This window comes from Colletes gigas, unplaced genomic scaffold (assembly GCF_013123115.1).
Source record: "Colletes gigas isolate AHSC1104 unplaced genomic scaffold, ASM1312311v1 Colletes_gigas_Sc00101, whole genome shotgun sequence".
Lineage (NCBI taxonomy): Eukaryota > Metazoa > Arthropoda > Insecta > Hymenoptera > Colletidae > Colletes > Colletes gigas.
In genome coordinates, this window is record NW_025106727.1 from 16557 (window position 1) to 35922 (window position 19366).

Sequence of the window (19366 nt, forward strand, 5' to 3'; positions counted from 1 at the left end):
AAATTCTTTTTCCAATCGCTTACGCAATTCTCCCCATGATCGGATACCTTCCTCTGCCGTGATAAATTATTTCGCCGACCCTCGTAACATGCGTTCTGCGTAAATCAGCATCTGCAGATCGTTCCATTGCAATAACGTACCCATGTCTTCGAAATCTTGGATCCATTTTTTGATAGGTAACTTATCGTCGCCTGCAAAATACGGTATGGACTCCTCAACATCTTTAATTGTAAAAATACTGGATTGTCCGCTGCACGCTTTTCCCATCGATCTGCCCTTATATTGCTTACTTCCGGTCTTATCAAATTCTTCATCTTCACTTTCTGAGTCTTCCTCAGATTCTTCAGTTTCTTCTTCTATGTCATCCTTGCCTTTCATGTAGTTCTTTAATCTTTCTCTTAAATCTGCTTTTTTACCTGTCGCTTCCAGTCTCAGTTCGCTCAACCTTTTGCGTAGCTCACTGATTTTCATTTTGTCGATTTCTTTGCCTTTTGATTTCTCTTCTTTCTGCGTCGCAATCTCGCTGGCCATTACGGTTTCTTCGCTGCCGTTATTTCCGTCGTCCGTTTTATCCATTTCCTTCTATTTTTTCACTCACAAGTCACTTTTACTTTCTGTTTTTTTCGATTCGCTCACACCACTGATTCGCCACTAAGCTTACTTTATCACTTTATCACTTTATGCCTTTGTGGTTACTTCGTAGTACGACCGCTCGAACTTTTCCACTTTTAACCCGTTTTCTCGACTATCCTCTCGGCGGACGAGCCCCCATTTGTAGGATGTGGTAGAGAGGGGTGACGAAAAGACGGTAATCTAACCACTTAAATGAGGAACAATATTTAATGAGAATAAAATAGGTAATCTGATGGACTTTACACGTGCTTTTTCTTTGACTCCACCTTAGCGACTGACTCGTCGCGGACGAACAGGACGATCGTCCACTGTCCTCACGCACACACACAGCATACGCGCTCCCGCGCGCACCTACTTTGTAACATTTCCTCATATATTATCCAGAAAGTATAATCAATGGATTGATGAGGTTCTCCAAACGAAAACAAGATTGAACATGACAGTGAAGAATACTTAGAAATTCTAAGAATGTTAGAAAAGTTGTTCCTTAACCCCGTCAAGTGAAAAAAACCTCCATACATATAGTCCAATTTTCAAACGACTATAACTCCTATAATAGTGAGTGCATTTCATTGAAATATATTTATGAAGTAGAACTCATGAATACCTACAAAAAAGTACTAAACAACATTTCCGTACAACGTCAAACAAAATTAAAAATCAAAAACTAAGTTTTAAGAAAAACCGACCGTAGGTGCCTAAATTTTTCGGGGGAAAAAAGGGTAGGAATTTCACATATTTTATTTCTTTTTAATAAATTTTATTATTAAAAATGAAAAATAAATTTTAAAGAAAAATAGATAGGGAGTTTCGGCGAAATTGAAACATTTCAAATTATTTTGAAAAAATTATTTTTGGTTGCGGGGGTCAATTATGTAGCGCTGCTGGCTGAAGGTAGGATCACAGACGAGGTATACGAGTAAACCTTTCACCACAGACGAGGTATATGAGTAGCGCTTCACCCAATGTATTTTTTCGGTCCATTTTTATGGGGCTCTAGAGCCCCATTACCATTTTCGTGTCACTTGCAACGTTACCAACAGATTTAGAAGCAAACACAAGTGGAAGTGAGACAGAAAATGAAATAACATAAATTTTAGTGTTTTTTAACGGAATGATTGCTATGCTGTCCAGAATTGAGCATCAATCGATTAAGATTATTTAAAGATTTAAAGATTATTAAAATACGTAAGGATGTACCTCATTGACAACTACACCGAAAAACCTTATTTACTTAAAAAATATCTCGATTTGGCAGTCAGATTGATTGAGTCGTCAAAGTTCATAAGATGACAGGTTTATTCGTATATCTCGTGTGTGTTTCACATACTATCAAAAGAAAAACGGTAGCTTGGAATGTTTATTGTATTTCTTTTACAATCGCGATTCCTACCTGGGGACGAGAATTTTTTTTCTCGAAAATTCGTAGGAATTCAAGGATATGTCTATTACCAAAAATGATAATTGACCCCTGCAATCGTAAATAATTTTTCCAGAACGATTCGAAATTTTTGTAATTGACTCATGCAACCAAAAATAATTTTCCTACTGTTTTCTCATTTTATCGAAAAATCGCACCAAATACGATTAAAATGCGCGAAAAGAAGGAAAGTTCCTCGTTCCTTGCGTCGATCACTGCTGATCGACATCGCGTCGCGTCTCTCTCGATTTACCTTCATCCCTTTTTAAACGAAATAATTACTTGGTACAACTAAACTAGAAGATCGAAGGAACATTGATTCCTTCTATTTCTTTAGTTTAGTAATCTAGCTTGTAAGAATGTAAAAGGAAGATAGATGGAACAGTGGCGGATTTAACAGGGTGGCAAATGAGCAGGTGCCACCTGGGCCCCCGCCGAGGCGGCCTCCCAGGGCCCCATCTTGGAAAAAAAAATTTTTTTTTTTGTTTGTCATAATTTTCATACCGTACATGCGTAAATTTATTTGTAATTCTGTTATGTATACAGCATACTATAGGAATAGTTTTGTAATTCCAACTTGTTTGTGTCAGGATAATAATATATTTATTATAATTGTATAATACAGCTCAGTTCTGTTTATTATATATTCGCGCTTTCCATGTCACACTCAGTCTCGCTTGCACGTTCTGAATTCTTTCGCTCCAAAACTCTCGCTCTATCATGCCCATTCGTTTACCGGCTGCCCAGTTGACCCCCGATCCTTCTGGAAGCGTTCGGGGTTTCCAATTTTCATCCGGAAACGGCTGCCTCGACGCGTGCCGCTCAGGACTTCAGGTGTAGTGGCCCCGGCCCTCCTCTCCCGTCACCACGCAAAGTCACCACGAGTCAGAGTTGGGCATTGACTAAATAAACAATTATTTAAAAAACGTATCAAATACAAATTACTTTAACTGTAGATTATTTGACGAATAAAGTTAATTTTTTATTCGTCGAGCGTTTCAACTTCAGCGTGGAATAAATTTTTCAACTTTAACTTTTTTCGTCGCCGAATAATTTTCTAGCGCGTGTTTGACCTGCCGAGGACCGTCATTGGGCGATACTACATTGTAATGCGCGCGCCAGGCCTCAATCCCCGGTCCTTTGCGGCTTGAACACGCGCCAGAAAATTATTCGGCGTCGAATAAGGTTAAAGTTAAAGTTGAAGTTGCAGTTAAAGTTGAAGTTGAAAAATCTATTCGACGCCAAAATTAAAACGTACGACGAATAAAAAAATTAACTTTATGCGACGAACCCGAGTCAATTTTATTCGACACATGACGAATAATTTTTTTAACTTTCATTCGTTATACGAAATTTATTTAAATGAAAATTTTGCCCATCTCTGCTCTCAGCCCTTATTTCCACTTGCGACTAACAATGTTGCGACTAACTCTTTTGTTTGAACCGCGCGGAACCGGCAGTCGCGGAACCGTCAGTCGCGGAACCGTCAGTCGCGTGCCATATACGCCAGAGGATATTGTAGTTTCGCGACTAATCGCAAGTGGAAATAAGGCCTCACAAATAATGGATAAGGATAAGAAACCGAAGAGTGGATTCATGAAGAGGAAAGAGAAAGAGAAATGGAAGATGGAAGAGGCAGCGAATGATCCAAGACAAGCAAAAGTCCGAAAATTCTTTCAAAGTAGTTCTGTTATCTCTACTAAAAACCAAAATGAAGATAGTGCCGAATGTGAAGATGCGACTGTAAATGAAGCAACCAATCAACCTGTGATCAGTCAAGGCGAAACTACGATTCATAATGAACCTGTCATTGCAACGTCCAGTGGAGCAGGCTACGTTGCAGAAAAGTTTAATGAAAGTGACCCCGTAAATTCTACGTCTATGAATATATCAAACGAAAAGGTATATCGACCAGCAACAACATCTGTGCTTCCTACTGGATCAACACCAAAAATTTTTGAATTTGAGAATGATAAAGGTCTTTATGATAATGCTAGTGGGATTTCTTTGAATGTGGATCAAATCAGAGCTCTTTTGTTGACAGGCCCTTGCCAGCCTAGAGAATGTGATATGCCTGGCGGGGAATTCAAACAATCGAGTGACAAACGTCGATTCAACTCTTCGTTTTATTATAAGAACAAAAAAAAGCCTTTCATGGAAGATAACTACAGTCCCTGGTTATCTTATTCACCAACAAAAAATTATGCTTATTGTCACTACTGTTGGTTATTTGGCGATGAAACTGCGAAAAAAAGCATTTGGTACGTTGGTTTCACAGACTGGAAACATTGTCATCAATCGGTCACACAACATAGTTTAAGTAAAGCCCATCTCAGCAATGCAGTCGCTGCTGCAACATTTCTCCAGAAAAATGATATTCGTCATAAACTCGAACAACAAATAAGCGAAGAAGCTAAGAAATGGCGCGCAATTTTGAATATACTTTTTAACACTGTGAAAACTTTATCTGGTTTGGGCGTTGGTTTTCGTGGTCACCGTGAAAATTTACAAAAGGTTGAGCATCCCGGTATTTATTTGAGTATCATTAAATTGATTTCTCGCCATAATCCTATTCTACATGCGCATCTTGAATCGCCAGAACGAATCAAATATTTAAGTAAAACAATAACATATGAGTTACTCAGTACATTAGCTGATCAGACCAGAAAGTTTATTGTTGATGAATGTAAAGGTGCCAAATTTTTCACGTTAATCGCTGACTCAACGACGGATATTGCTCACTTGGACCAAATGGCTATTTTGTTACGATACATTGTTATTCAGAATGAAGGTTTAACTGCGTCTGCAATATGTATCAAAGAGAGTTTTTTGTGCTTCGTTCAACTGACAAAAGGGGATGCTACATCTATTTGCAATATTATAACCGCCATATTGTTTGATAAATATGGTTTCCAGAAGAAGTATTTGTCTGGTCAGGCCTATGACGGTGCAGCGGTAATGTCAGGACGTGAAGGTGGTTTGCAAGCGAAAATGAAGGAATATGTCGGCGATGAGACATTTGTTCCGTATATTCACTGTATCAATCATCAAGTTTGGTTTTGGTGCATGCTGCGGAAGAAAATGCGAGTTCTTCGATTAAAGTGTTTTTTGCGATAATCCAAAGAATTTACAATTACTTTGCGCATTCTCACAGACGATGGGATGAACTTTTAGAAGCAAGCAAAAATCCATCACGGAACTCCAACAGTTTTGGCATTCAGCTTTTAAAAGACCTTAAAAAAGAGATCTTCGAATCCGATGCAGACACAGAAGACGGATTATCATACGATGAATCGTACCGTCGCGGCGGTACTGGCCAGGTAGTCGCGTGAGTTTTCTTTTAAACTCTGAGGGGTTGTAAGGCCCTCTTAACCCTCGTGGTACGCGGGTTCCTAGCCGTCGCTCGCCAAATTAATCTTGAGCGACTAGTTAATTGCCGGATTGTTTCGAATCGAAATCCGGCTGTTCTCTTTAATGTCGAATCACGAGTTGTTGCTCACGAACCGCTTGAGCTGAGGTTTCGCGAAATGATGTTCGAATAACGAATGGTTCACGAGACAATTGAACTGCCGATTTTGGAACGTTTACTCTGAGATTTCAGCGACGAGTTAAAGTGGATTTAGACCGTTGTCTTCGAACTTTTAGCGACGAATTAAAGATTTCGATCGTTGTTGTCTGAGGTTTCAGCGACGAGTGTCGAAGTGTCCGGAGCCCGTTTCCTCCTCGGCTTGAACCCCCTCCGAGACGCGATTTTGGGGGTTCGTCAACCGATTCGCGTTGACTTCTTCCGTTTATCGATTGGCCATCGACTTGGGGGAGGAGGATCGATTTTCCTGCCCCGTTGGCCAGGAAACTCCTCCCTCGCGCGATCGTGGAGGAGGAAGAGTCCCATCTCACCCTGGACGAGGGTGACCGAGGTTTCCTCCCCAAGTCGAAGGCCCCGTTAATTTTGCCGAGGAAAAAACGGGACTCCGAATTACGCCTAGCTACACGTGCGTTGCAGACGTTTTATGGCTGCATTGTTCCATGAGTTGGCGACGGTCGTTGTAGAGGACCGTGCCACCCGCGGAACAATGCAGCCCTTCGTCGGTCAACTCGGGCCTTGCACTTTCGAAAAGCTAAAGTGCTTGAATGCTTTACGATGAAATTTGCCAGATGCGGAATGTTCGAAGACTTTTTCGACAAAGTCAAGGTTCCGCATCTGGCACCATAAACGAACGGAAAAACCCGAGCTGACCGGACGGAACATACGATGAAGCTCACAAATCACGCGAACGAGTACTCCACATTAAAGGTTTAAGTACAACCCGTTGGGCTGCACGTATAAAAGCTATGGAAGCATTCATCTAAAATTTCGAGTGCATCGTGGATTGTCTGGAGAAGGAAATTTCAAGGGACGCAGCTACTGGAGATGACATAATGACTGCTCAATCATTGCTTTCTTCATTAAATTGGTTATTTTTTCTGAATTTGTTATGGTGGCATTCTGTGCTTGAAGTAATCAGTGTTGCGCAAATTCAACTGCAGAAGAAAGAATTAAACTTGATAACGGCGCAGCATTGCACTTCAGCAGCATTGAAGAAAATGAGAGATTTAAGGGATGAAAGCGCCTACAATAATTTCATCACAAAAGCGAGAAGTCAGTGGGGAAAAATGAGCTTGGAACGTGCTGATTTTCCAGTTGCAAGAAAACGGAAAATTAAGAAAATGCCTGGTGAAAATAGCGTTGACTGTGTTTTAGAGACGCCTGACAAGCATCGAGCCAGTTATTACGAAGTTCTCGATACAATGTGTTGCGAATTACAGGATCGTGCAAACGGTTTCAAAGAGATTAATAACGTTTTTGGTTTTTTAATGCCTGAAATACTGCACAGCATGAAACCAAGTGATTTTGAGACCAGCACAAGTATTTTGTTAGAGAAATATACTGATTTCTTTACAACTGATCTCAAACATGAATTGTCCAGTTTCGCTGATTTGTATTTCGCGCAACAGCATGATTCTTCAAATGACAGTCCTTTGCAGTATTTGGGATTTATTGTGAAACATAATTTGATGGACAGCTTTCCGGAGTGTTGTAGTCTGTTCAGATTGTACCTAACATTACCAGTTACCACAGCGAGCGCCGAAAGGGGCATGAGCTCTTTGAAAAGAATCAAAGAATATCGCCGTGCCACTCTAGCTGAGGAAACCCTTAATGACTTCAGTATTCTTTATATCGAAAAAGCAGTTGCGAATAAAATTGATTTGTATTCGACAATCGAAATATTTGCTGAACAGAAAGCAAGACGAGGATTTAAAACTACATAATAAGTATCATGTATAAACATGTATAAAACTACATAGTAATATAATTACATCTGTACTACTACACTTAGCCCGTTTTTAGTAAACTATTTCTTCATTTTTCCCGAAAAATGGGCCCCTCAGGACGTTTGCCACCTGGGCCTTTTTCCCTAAATCCGCCACTGAGATGGAACTTGGATTCCATCCATTTCTCTACAGGTCTCCACTCGCAGCAACCTCCACGTGGTGAGACCTGGTAATCGGTGTTACCCACGATAGAAACGTTCTTCTTCGTGGGTAACACCGAGCTAATAGCTGCGAATTTAGAATTGTTTCTTGATATATATATATACATATATATTTATATGTGCCTATATGGGTCGGAACGTAAAAATGCATGGGCAGTCGAGATTCGAAATTATGTGCCATTGAAATTATGTCCCTTCTTCATCGATTTCCCGAAGTTGCGTCAAGTGCTGACCTTGCGTAATATGTGGCTCGTACGGTAGGATATGTCGGCTTTCCTCACCACTCCGTTAAACGCTAAGGAAATTCGTCGTTACTAGTGTCGCTGTCGATGCACTCAATTATGCCAAATCTGGCTACACTGACTTGTTTTGTATATTGTATCAGTGTGGCCAGATCTGGCATAATTGAGTGCATCGAAATCGACAACAGTGACGACGAACTTCCTTAGCGTCTAATGGAGTGGTGGGGATAGCAGGCATATACTACCGCACGAGCCACGTGTACGTGAGCTCGGCGCTTGCGCACAACTTCGGGAAATCGATAAAGAACGTTAGTGTGAGCCTTTCCTTCTTGCTCTTGTAAAAGACAAAACAACTGAAATACGACCTCGCGATAAGTGGCATACGATTCCAAGCCTCGACTGTCCCAGCATTTTTACTTTCCGACCTATGTAAGGTATAAGGAAATTTATAAAGTATCATAATGGAAAAAAAATGTCGAAATTTTTTTTTAGCGGAAATACACGTTTTAGGACCCCCTCATCATATTGTGACTACTACAAAAAAACATATTTTTTTTTTGTTCCTATGCTATTGACATGATTGCATCTAAACGGCTGAACTTCAAGGTTCAGTAAAAAATTGTTATTTCTTTGTAACATTATCACATGCCGTATATTAAAATGTTTTTATTAATGTAATGAAATTACAATATAATGAAAAACTAACTCGTGAATGCATTAATTTTTATTAATATACACACGAGCCATAAAAATGGAAAAATGATATAATTGTTTACATTTCCAAAGGATGGGATGTCGGGATAGGACGTTTGCGATTAAGCTGGCACGTTATGTCGTGCATTGTTGCTCTTACGGTACCGTGACGTAAGTGTAACAAGGCGCGACATTCTACGTCATAGCCACACTATCTACAGCAAGCAATTTCACTAACTAAAAATATACGGCAAAATATAAGCAAATAAATGAAGAAAAAAGATGATAGTTAGAGCAAGCAGAATAGTATTTACAGCAAGCGAAATACGTAAAAAAAGTAACAACGCGAGACAAATTGAACGACTATTTACATATTAGCGATGTCCAAAAAAAAATATTTTGGACATCACTAACAAGACTGCGGTTGCAGTGTAAGCGCTTTCGCGTGACGTTATGGCACATACATGCATCACACCTTGTTGCGCCTACGTCGCATGAAAACGTTTATACTGTCATTGCAGCCTAATAGTACGAATTTACTATAGAGCTTTTCTCTGGAGAGAAAAATCTCTCTAGAGAAAAGCTCTGTAGTAAATCGGTACCTTAATTTTCGTCATATGACGTAGCGGGAAAATTCTCAAAGTTATTGTCATATGTTGCGTTTAATCTTAAATTACACTTTTGCTTCTTAGCAAATCTATGATATAAATTTTTGGAATACAATAGAGCTAGATGATCGTCATCTACCTCCATGGGTTGAGAGTTTTCCCTCTGCGCCTTTAACGAAGATTTCACAACGCAAATAGAGTTGACGCTGGCCGAAGAAAGTTTATTCCGTTTCTTTGTTTTTATGCCAGGTAACATGGAAAACAATCTTTCTGCATCGGCATTGGAATTTGGAAGTGATCTAATTGTATTTACTAATTTCATCAATTCAGCAAATTTAATTTTATAGTCCAAATTTCGCGTTAATAAAATTGTTTTCCAGAAACCATCGAATTTCATCTCGATAAGTGTCTGTCTACCTTTCGTTGTAAATTCCAAAGGCAATACTGACCATTCTGTTTGCAGTCCTTCTTCGTCGAAACCGCCGAATTTCTTAGCAATTAAGAGAACATTTCTGAAGGAAATGTCTCTATTTGTATCATTTAATATAAAAGTGGGCTCAAAAACATACAACTTGCTAAGAAATTCATCATCGATTGCCAATTTCATTTGCAGCTGTAATATAAAACATTAAACAATTTTTCCTTACGGTTTCTACGATGTCGGACTTGCCTTCTGCATTCAGTTGATGCAGAAAATTAAGACACTCTGTTCCTAAATTTATACTATTAAATGGGAGTTGATTTTCGACTACAGAAAAATTCATCATTCTTACTAAATCCATGTGTTTCAAAAGCTGCGGTTTCAGAAAATTGCGTAATATATCGCATAAAAGTTCTGCCGCAGTCTTTTGAAGCAAATGAATTCTTGTCTCTTGAGTTTGAAAGAAAATGCTAAATTTATAAAAAAACTCAAGAGCGTAATTTAGAAAATAAAGATATGCTTCGGCCTCTGGATTTTGCATCGAGATTAACAGACGTTCCCCGGACTCTGATTTCTCGCTTATTGTCAATTCTTGCAGAAAAAGCAATACAGAGTCCCAATTCTCTAAAAGTGTAACTACGGATGCATAATGCGATAACCATCGCGTAGAACACAATTTTAAAATTTTTCGGTCGGTTGTTTGAAAACATTGCTGAAATTCGCGGAATATAGCCGAACGTTTGGGACTACTGTATATGAAAGTTGCTACTTTTCGTAACAACTCCTCGCATATGTCTGGAATGGTATTGCACGCTTCGCGCACTACCATTGCAGACAGATGACACGGACAGCGGACAGTCAAAAATTTGTCCCTGCATTTTGTTGCAAGCTTTGTCATAAAGGACGAGTGTCGCCCTGTCATAACAGCAGCGTTGTCACATGACAACGCGACAATATTTTCGAACGGAATTTCTCTTTCTATCATGACAATTTCAAATGTTTTAAATAAATTATCTGCGCCACAATTTCTGGCATCAAGATGTAATAATTCTACCAATTCCGTTCGAACATCCAAAGTCTCGGGTGCAACATAACGAACAAGAAACGTCATCCATTTCTCGTTGGTCGAGTCGGATGTTTCGTCAATATAAATAGAAAATTTAGTGTTTTGTAAAACACTAGAAATACGTTTTGTTTCTAAAGGATACAAAATATATTTCATTTTGCAGAAATGAATTTAGAGGGGAATCAAAAAAAAGGAAAGAAGAATATAGACGTTCTAATATATGGCATGTGATAATGTTACAAAGAAATAACAATTTTGTACATTTCCCTCCTGATGGAAGTGACCACCACCTTCCCGTGGTTTCCATTGAACGGTAGCGTGCACGTTATTGTTTTACCTATCGTTACAATTATTTTGTTATGTAAAGTTAAGTCAAATATATAACATTTGATTGTGTGTAACAATTTGATACGGTTATTAAAAAACATAGTGGGAAAAGTCAGTAGTAATCTATTTCTGTAGCGTGCACGGTACTGGCTAAGAGTGGTTTTTCATTTTAATTAACCCTTAATTAACCCTTTACGAGTAAGACTGCTTTGAACAACATTATTCTAAAATATTTGTGGAATACGTTTTTTATGTGGTTTAGGTAGGTATGCAAGGCATAAGATTTCGTTTAATTTTTCCTGTCTAGGAAAGATAGGAGAAAAGTATATTTGATCTTAATCCTTCTTAAGATTTATATAAATCGCTTTAAAAATTTGTTACAAATGATGTATATGTATCGAAATAATTATAAAACTACAGACGTATAATCATCATTATATGGGAACTGATCACGCTTAAAATATAATGAGACCTTAAAACGAGAACATAAAACTTAAATGTTAAGTTTCATTGAAATTCATTCAGCCGTTTAGACGCAATCATGTCAATAGCATAGGAACAAAAAAAAATATGTTTTTTTGTAGTAGTCACAATATGATGAGGGGGTCTTAAAACGTGTATTTCCGCTAAAAAAAAATTTCGAAATATTTTTTTCGTTATTGAAATTCACTTACAATTAGTCGTGTAATGCATTCATGTTAATAGCATAGGAACAAAAAAAATATCGTTTTTTTCAATAGTCACAATATGATCAGGGGGTCCCAAAACGCGTATTTCCGCTAAAAAAAAATTTCGAAATTTTTTTTCATTATGATACTTTATAAATTTCCTTATACCTTACATAGGTCGGAAAGTAAAAATGCTGGGGCAGTCGAGACTTGGAATCGTATGCCGATTATCGCGAGGTCGTATTTCAGCTGTTTCTCTTTTACAAGAGCAAGAAGGAAAGGCTCACACTAGCGTTCTTTATCGATTTGCCGAAGTTGTGCGAAGTGCCGAGCTCACGTACACGTGGCTCGTGCGGTAGTGTATGCCTGCTATCCCCACCATTCCGTTAGACGCTAAGGAAGTTCGTCGTCACTGTTGTCGATTTCGATGCACTTAATTATGCCAGATCTGGCCACACTGATATTGTATACCTCGTCTGGGATGGTACAAAAACATTGCTCTGTTTACTCTTTTCTCTTCACTTTCTTATACATTTATTCTTAATAAACATCTTGTGCAAATCTATGAAGAATAGAAATCACAAGTTTATATTGTATAATATTCCGTAGATACAAAATTTAATCTTTACAATAACATCTTTATTTTTTTAATAATATCTACATTTACAATAATACTTAGTACATACAAAGTACTAACTTAAATAAACATACGAATAGGAAAATTTGAATACATTTAAACATCTTCATGCATACATTTTATATTAATGTGATAATAATTGTAATGGAGGTTAAATAATAGAAATAATTTACGTACTGGTAAACAAATAGTTTTTCTTCATCCTAGTTTCTTTTGATTTTGTACCTAGTACTGCTACAGTCATTTACAAAGCAGTATTTAACCATCTTTTAAAACAATAGCGTATAATTTCAACTTGCACCGGTGACAGGCACTGAAATTTACTGTTAATAGTCCATAGTTATATAATCAAAGGGTCTAATGCAAAAAAAAAGATCGATAAATATATTTTTATTTCTATCACTTTTTATGATTCTATATACATATTTTCTCTTATTAACTCTTTCACAGCAGAACTAATTACTACACAATGGTAACTTATGAAATTTTTATTGAACCCATATTTATTCGAGACAGAAGATCACTAAGTTTCGTGTGATTTCGTGTTATTGCAGATCACATGGTTTTGTTTACCCACGTTTCTTTTCTGTTGGACAAAGTATAAACAATTCCGCTAGTTTAAAATTTTGTATGTATAATGAAATTATTGAAATCTTTATTATATTATAATTAAGCTTTCATGTGAGAATTTCATCTAACATTGCAGTCCTCGTTTACGAATGTGATAAAGTCTTATATATTTGTCTATAAGTACATTTTGTTTATAAGTTGTGTATTATTATTGACCTTACGATCGAGTCTTTATTTATTGGATAAATAAAACATAGGCGGAAAGAGTAGTTTCAAAGTGAGGCCATGTTTTCCGACGTATTAACGTATTACGGGTAGAGACAGCAGGAAAATGGCCGATAGCGTGTTTTTGCAGTGTTGCTCGATTCGGTGTAGTTCTCGATAAATCCCTCCACCCAACATACATGGACGTATGTCTAAAAAGGAATTTCCTTTGATGAAAGAATAAATTTCGAAACGGTATGTACAAGCGCAATTCTATCTTAAACATAATGTAAAGTTCGTGATACCACAAAACCTTCGTATGTAATTAGAAACCGAGATGAGTTGTCAGGTTTTTCGTTGGAATGAGCTAGTTTCTACCCACTGCCAGCCGAGGAATGTTTTTTAGAAAAGATTAATCCCAAAAAGCATATTCGATCGTTGTTTTATAATATAAGTATTTCGTGACTTCTTACGTGCGTATAGACAAGGTTTCTATACTTTGTCCTACACTGTAACTTTTTGTTCATATAAGAGTTGTTTCTTACGTTTTTACTGATATTATGCTATTATCGCTTAAATTAAGATTAATGAAGTAAATAAGTATTAAAATAGAGTAAATGTAATTTAATATAAAATATTAATAATTTATGATTTTTTGTGTATTTTAGGTTACTGTGTACACGTATACCAGTATGGCAAGTCCTTCGCCACAATCGTCCCCGATGCCACCGCCACAAGCTCCAAGCCCTATGGGCCCTCCTCAGCAGGCGCCATCGCCATCCAATCCACAAGGTAGTCCAATGGGTCCACCCCAGCACCATCCTCATAGTCCAACGCAGGCATATCAAACTGGTCAATCGATTCCATCTGGCGGCCCACCTATGTCTCAATCGTCTCAACAGCCACCGCCGCAACAACAAAATTATGCATCCCATCCACAACAAATGCAATCGAACATGGGTCCACAGGTAGGAAGCAATATTATTAATAGTTGTTTTTTTTTTTGAGTGTACACAAATTAAATATTGAAATTTACTAACGAATATTTGCAAAGTATTCCTCCCACTATTATTATTGATTTCTAATGAAATTTTACAGCTTTGTAGAGCAGCCACAAATAAGCAATTCATATTTTCTTTTCTTGTATGGATAATGCATTTTTAAGCGTTAAAGTTATTCTTCGTTCACAGTATTCTAATGCTATATTCAAAATTATTAGATGTATAAAGAAGATTTTGAAACAAATTCTTTATAGTTTTAGATGGAAAATAACGTTAGTAAAAGAATAGATAAAAAATTGAAAGAATTACATTTATCTCTCGTAGTCTAAAAGTTTTTATACAAACTATATAAGCAACTACGTTTATTTTAAATTCACAATTACATATTGTACACATATTGGTCATTAAAAACATAGAATGAGTAAATGTAAAAATCTCCTTTAAATAGTAGATGGTTATTAATTTTATATGTTTCGCATGATCAATTATGTTTACACACTATTTTTTGACTTAATTATTAATTTTTTTATATCAATGTTTTATTAACTATATTTATTTCTGTTTAAAACCATATTTGTGTAAAAGACTTTTGTATATGTAAGAATTTCGAAGATAGTATTAGGGTAGTTCTTTCCTTTAAATTTGAGTTATTGCTGTTAAAAAAATTTATATCCCTTGCTTTTGGCTGCTTTATGATCCTACAGTTTTATCAAAATTAAGAGAGGGAGGCGACATTTTGCGAGCGTTTCTTGCGAGTGTTTCGCGAATAAAACAAAGAACTCATAAGTGTAACATAATATGGTAGTTTATAATGGCAATAAAATTAAAGACTAATTATAAATATGAAGTTATATGTTGTATGTTTTATAATTTTTGATACATGAATATTCAGACTGAAATGCAATTTGCAATGTTACATAAACAGAATTATAAACAAACAATTGTATAAGTTTATTTAAATACAATATGCAATGTATTTAGCTATTTATTTGTATACAGGGAAGATAACCATTTTATCAAAATTTTGAAAATTTAATATTGCGATATGCATTATAGTATAAGATTTGCCTTTTTATTTAGCTAATTAACCCGTGTGTGGACAACCAAAATGTTCAACATTGTTGCACAAACAGGTTAATCGGGTACCATATCGGGAGCCATAACTTTTGTTTCATATACTTTCGTATCTTCTAGTTTTTCTTTGCTATAACATACAAAATACAGTCTTAAAAAATCTGAACAAAAAAATTACTAGAAATCGTAATTTAATACCATATTAAAGTTAATCGTTCCTCGTATTTATCTTGACTCCATAAGACAAAGTCTACTTTTGGTGTAGCGATGAAAAATCTTTTATCTTCTTTACGTAAACAAGCATTTAAACTCACAAAACGAATTAGGAAACAAAATGAAGAACTGGATCCGTTTTTCGTGCAATTAGGATGTGTCTTGTAAAAATTTTTGTGCAGTTTTGTTTTTGAACATAAAGTGTTTTTGTGCAATATAGTTTACAGTTTATAAAGATATACAGTTGTATGTGAAAATGGAAGAATTATCGGCAGAAGAATTTGCAGCTTAAGTATCAAGTTTACATACAATATCTAAAAACAATTATGAAGTTAGTATATCACAGTAATAGAATGAATATACGTGTATATTTTTTTTAGACTATTACATGTGGAAAATGACATTTATTTAATTGCATTATTGGGAGAGGAATATACTTCTGATAATGTACCATTCAATAGCGAGAATGAAGACTGGCTGCCGAAGCCACAAACAGATACATCGAATGATGAACATTCTGACGTGGATTAAAATATTGGTAAAGATCAGATAAGGAAAGCAGCACCTACTAAAACATTGGGAGGATAATATGGATGCAGAAGATCTTAGTAGTTCATCCCAAAATGTCTTTGTTGTCAAAGATGGAATCATCTGGAATAAAGAACCACCACTCCACGATCAAACACCATCATACAATATTATTCAAGAGAAAGAAGGTCCACATCAATTTATAAAAAACCTTATTGATTCGTAAAGCTTTCAATATTATTTTTTTAAATGAGTGATGGTTATTATCATGAAACACACAAATGGAAGGCAATTACTATGTATGGAAAGTACAATAACAATAATTTCACAAAAACGAAAACATGCAAAACTCTTACATTCAAAGAGTTGTGCGCTTTCAATTATTCGTTTTGATGATGCTAATACTCAAGCAGAAAAGGCAGCTCATAATAAAAAAGCTTCCATACACAATATATGGACAGTGCTCAACTAGGAGAAATATTATGTATTTCTAATATACAAAATCGAGCTTTGAATCCCCATATAATGAGACACGGTTCTAGAAAATTAGCAAATATTTCTTCTGCTTCGACTTCTACTTCTGTACATTAAGATGCAAATAGAAGAAAAACGATTACCAGGTTTTGTAATATTTGTCGGTCGGGTCTTGCTAAAAATCGTAGGAAAACCGGAAAACGCTGTTGGAAGTGCCTACAACCAGCATGCGACGAACACACACTACCTCGCAAACACGATCACAATTTCTAAAAATTGTTCTATTATTAATTAATAATTTTAAATTATATTGTTTATGTTAATAAATATATAAAAATAATGTGTTTTGTATAGTTTCTTTCTAAAATGTTTATTACAACTTCTTGAATTATATTTTGTCTTATGAGTACCGATGTACACCTGTTGTATAACAAGCGTATCAATAAGTTTGTACATTAATTATTTAAAATTTTTAGTATACATATATTCTTTGTTCTACAACGTAAATGTACATAAAAGTGTCAAAAAAATGGGAATCTGTAACGGTTGTATAACATTTTCACGGGGTCATAAAAAATTATTACAAGAGATGTACAAATGAGTACCCAGGTACTTGGTTGTCTACACAAGGGTTAAAAGAGGATAAATCTCAATTCCCTGAAATAGCTTTTTACATCTTAATGGTATTATCTAACTTAAAAAGGTTTATGTTAAATTTCTATCGATAGCTTTTAAATCGGCACGCTTAAAGAGATCGACCAGCTGATCAGCAATCTGATGGTTGCAAGCTGCTATAACTCTCGGTTTTATTAAATTTAATTCTCCACCTAAAAGAACGTAACATTAAAGTTACGAATTAAAGTAAAGAATTAATATGATTCACAAGATGTTAAGTCATTCAAATACATAATATATCAAGTGATTTATAATTACTGTATAGAATACATACCAGCCGTATCTATTACCGTTCCTCCAGCTTCTTCTATTATCAGTTTCCCAGCAGCAACATCCCAAGCATCTATACTTTCGATATGATATGCTTCTATTGCACCCATTGCAACATAACATAACGTAAGAGCAGCAGTGCCTAATGATCTTATTCTAAAAATAGAAAATTATTTATTCTAACGTTATTCTTTGAATGGAGAGTGGGGGGGGGGCGATTTAACATAAAAATAAAAAATTACCCGTGAGTCCCTTGAATTAAAGCATGCATTCTACTATATACAGTGACGAGATAATTTGAATCTTTGGCAATCCATGGTTCCATTGCAATTAATGTTTGAGATAGATCTAGAAAAATTAAAGATATATAAACACCACTTTAATATTCATACTGTTCAATCATTATTTATACATATATATTATAATATCATTTATTTGTACTATTAATTATAATTATTTGTAAAATACACTTTATTCATAATATCTTACAGAATTTTTGAAGTAATTCATGCTAACCGCTACCAAACAACTTCGTATTAAAAAATCATTGTTGTTATAAAACTGAGTTAAATTTATTTTTACAATTTAGAAAATTAAACTTCTTCTTTCTTCAGAACGTTTTTATTTATTGCTTTTTAAAATCTATAAACGCGTTTCCCTTTTCTGGTCGAATTAACTATTTCGATAGTTTTTTGTTTTCATTAAGCTTTACCTATAATTAAAGTTTTGCAAATGAATTTACCTGTAACGTCCGATGTTTTTATAGGATGTCCATTTAGAAAAGCTCCTTTCTGCCTTTTTGCAGAAAAGAATTGTCTCATTAGAGGATTATACACCATCCCAATTTCTATTTTTTTATTTATCAGTAGCGCCAAAGAGATACACGTATGTGGAAATCGATGTACGAAATTTGTTGTACCATCTATAGGATCTATGATCCACGTTGGATCATTGGTCAGCTTTGGTAAACAACTTTCTTTCGCAGTCGTTTCTTCACCAATAAACCTACAAATTCACTGTTTCATTTCTTACAGTAAATTAGTTAATTTCTTTCTGTTTTCCTCTATATGCTTACTTGTGCTTTGGATATATTTCTGATAATTGTTTCTGTAAATCATCCTCTATTTTTTGATCGTATTCTGTGACAAGATCCCAATCGATCCTTTTAATTTTTACATTTTTGTTTAAATTAATGGCAGACTCTATTATCTAAAAGTTAATATTTATTTTACAAAAAAAATAAAATATTAGATTTTTTATTTAAAAAGAAAAAAAAGAAAATTTATTTTCGAAACAATAGAATATCGTTTTTTTTGTCGCAAATTCTAAATTTGGACAAACAATATGTAATAAATATTTTTATTATTCATGTAAGTTTTTCGTAACAAAATCGTTTAAAATTGAATTTTTTAACAAATTTTTAATGTTTCCTGTTGTAATCGGATTAAACGATTAATCCCAAGCGACAGAAAAATGTTCTATCAAATATAAAACTAAAAAAAAATAAGGTGAAAAATTTATGAAATAGTTGTACTTCCGTTAAGATTAATTTAAAGATTTTCTTTAAACAAACTCTTTTTAGCTATTTTTATAAATAATTGTGGCACTAAATTTTTAATCCTTTACAAGAAAGAAATCCGAAAAATCAATTAATATCACTTGGCTTTAAAGGGATAGTTAATTTTCGTATTTAGAATTCACTGATCGATAGCTTTGTCTAATATTACATTATATGTTGTAAACTTGTTCTATACAATATGCACTCGTACTTTTCCTGCTTTTAGAACTAGTTCCTCGGCGACGTTGTAGTATTCGTCGATGTTGTGCGAGTCGGTCATACTTATCATCAAATTTGCACTATTTCACTAGTGATTATAAATAACACGACTAAAAATGCCGTTTTGCGCGCACGTATAGTACGTCAATAAGTTTCTACCTGAACTGACTGACACTGTAACGATGCACTGGCTGGCCTATATAGTGACTAGAATGGAAGAAAGAAGAGAGCGGGGCAAAAGAGATATACCCACATAGGAGGGGCAAAAATCCGTAATGTCTGATTTACCTAACGTCTACGTTACGTGTTGGTTATTATACATGCATAATGG

At 35.4% G+C, this 19366-nt stretch overlaps 3 protein-coding genes across 3 annotated transcripts in view; 2 read left to right on the forward strand and 1 right to left on the reverse strand.

The window, feature by feature from the left end:
- The first annotated feature begins 3616 nt into the window (after positions 1-3616).
- LOC122404084 lies at positions 3617-5385 on the forward strand. Its single transcript, XM_043407977.1, has 2 exons — positions 3617-5136; positions 5208-5385. Exons 1-2 carry the CDS (start codon positions 3617-3619, stop codon positions 5383-5385), a joined length of 1698 nt encoding a protein of 565 aa, XP_043263912.1.
- A 7572-nt stretch (positions 5386-12957) lies between these two features.
- The window catches only part of LOC122404088 (ATP-dependent helicase brm), a 49728-nt gene continuing 43319 nt past the window's right edge, over positions 12958-19366 (forward strand). The window contains exons 1-2 of the mRNA XM_043407982.1: positions 12958-13278; positions 13692-13991. Coding sequence (XP_043263917.1) covers positions 13716-13991 — 276 coding nt within the window. The 5' untranslated portion in view covers positions 12958-13278; positions 13692-13715. The remainder of the gene's footprint in view (positions 13279-13691; positions 13992-19366) is intronic.
- On the reverse strand, positions 16841-19359 carry LOC122404092 (inositol monophosphatase 2-like). The gene is made up of 6 exons (XM_043407985.1): positions 19028-19359; positions 18334-18467; positions 18001-18263; positions 17501-17606; positions 17263-17414; positions 16841-17140 (listed from the first exon to the last, which is right to left on the reverse strand). Exons 1-6 carry the CDS (start codon positions 19103-19105, stop codon positions 17019-17021), a joined length of 855 nt encoding a protein of 284 aa, XP_043263920.1. The 5' UTR covers positions 19106-19359; the 3' UTR covers positions 16841-17018.

Excerpts from the sequence above, each read along its gene's own strand:
- LOC122404092 (XM_043407985.1), bottom strand. The coding sequence starts at position 19,105 with ATGATAAGTATGACCGACTCGCACAACATCGACGAATACTACAACGTC. Across the intron at positions 18,264-18,333 it reads GAAATATATCCAAAGCACAA|GTTTATTGGTGAAGAAACGA; the intron begins GTAAGCATATAG and ends GTGAATTTGTAG. Across the intron at positions 17,607-18,000 it reads AAAAACATCGGACGTTACAG|ATCTATCTCAAACATTAATT; the intron begins GTAAATTCATTT and ends TAATTTTTCTAG.
- LOC122404084 (XM_043407977.1), top strand. The coding sequence starts at position 3,617 with ATGGATAAGGATAAGAAACCGAAGAGTGGATTCATGAAGAGGAAAGAG. Across the intron at positions 5,137-5,207 it reads TGCATGCTGCGGAAGAAAAT|ACGATGGGATGAACTTTTAG; the intron begins GCGAGTTCTTCG and ends GCATTCTCACAG.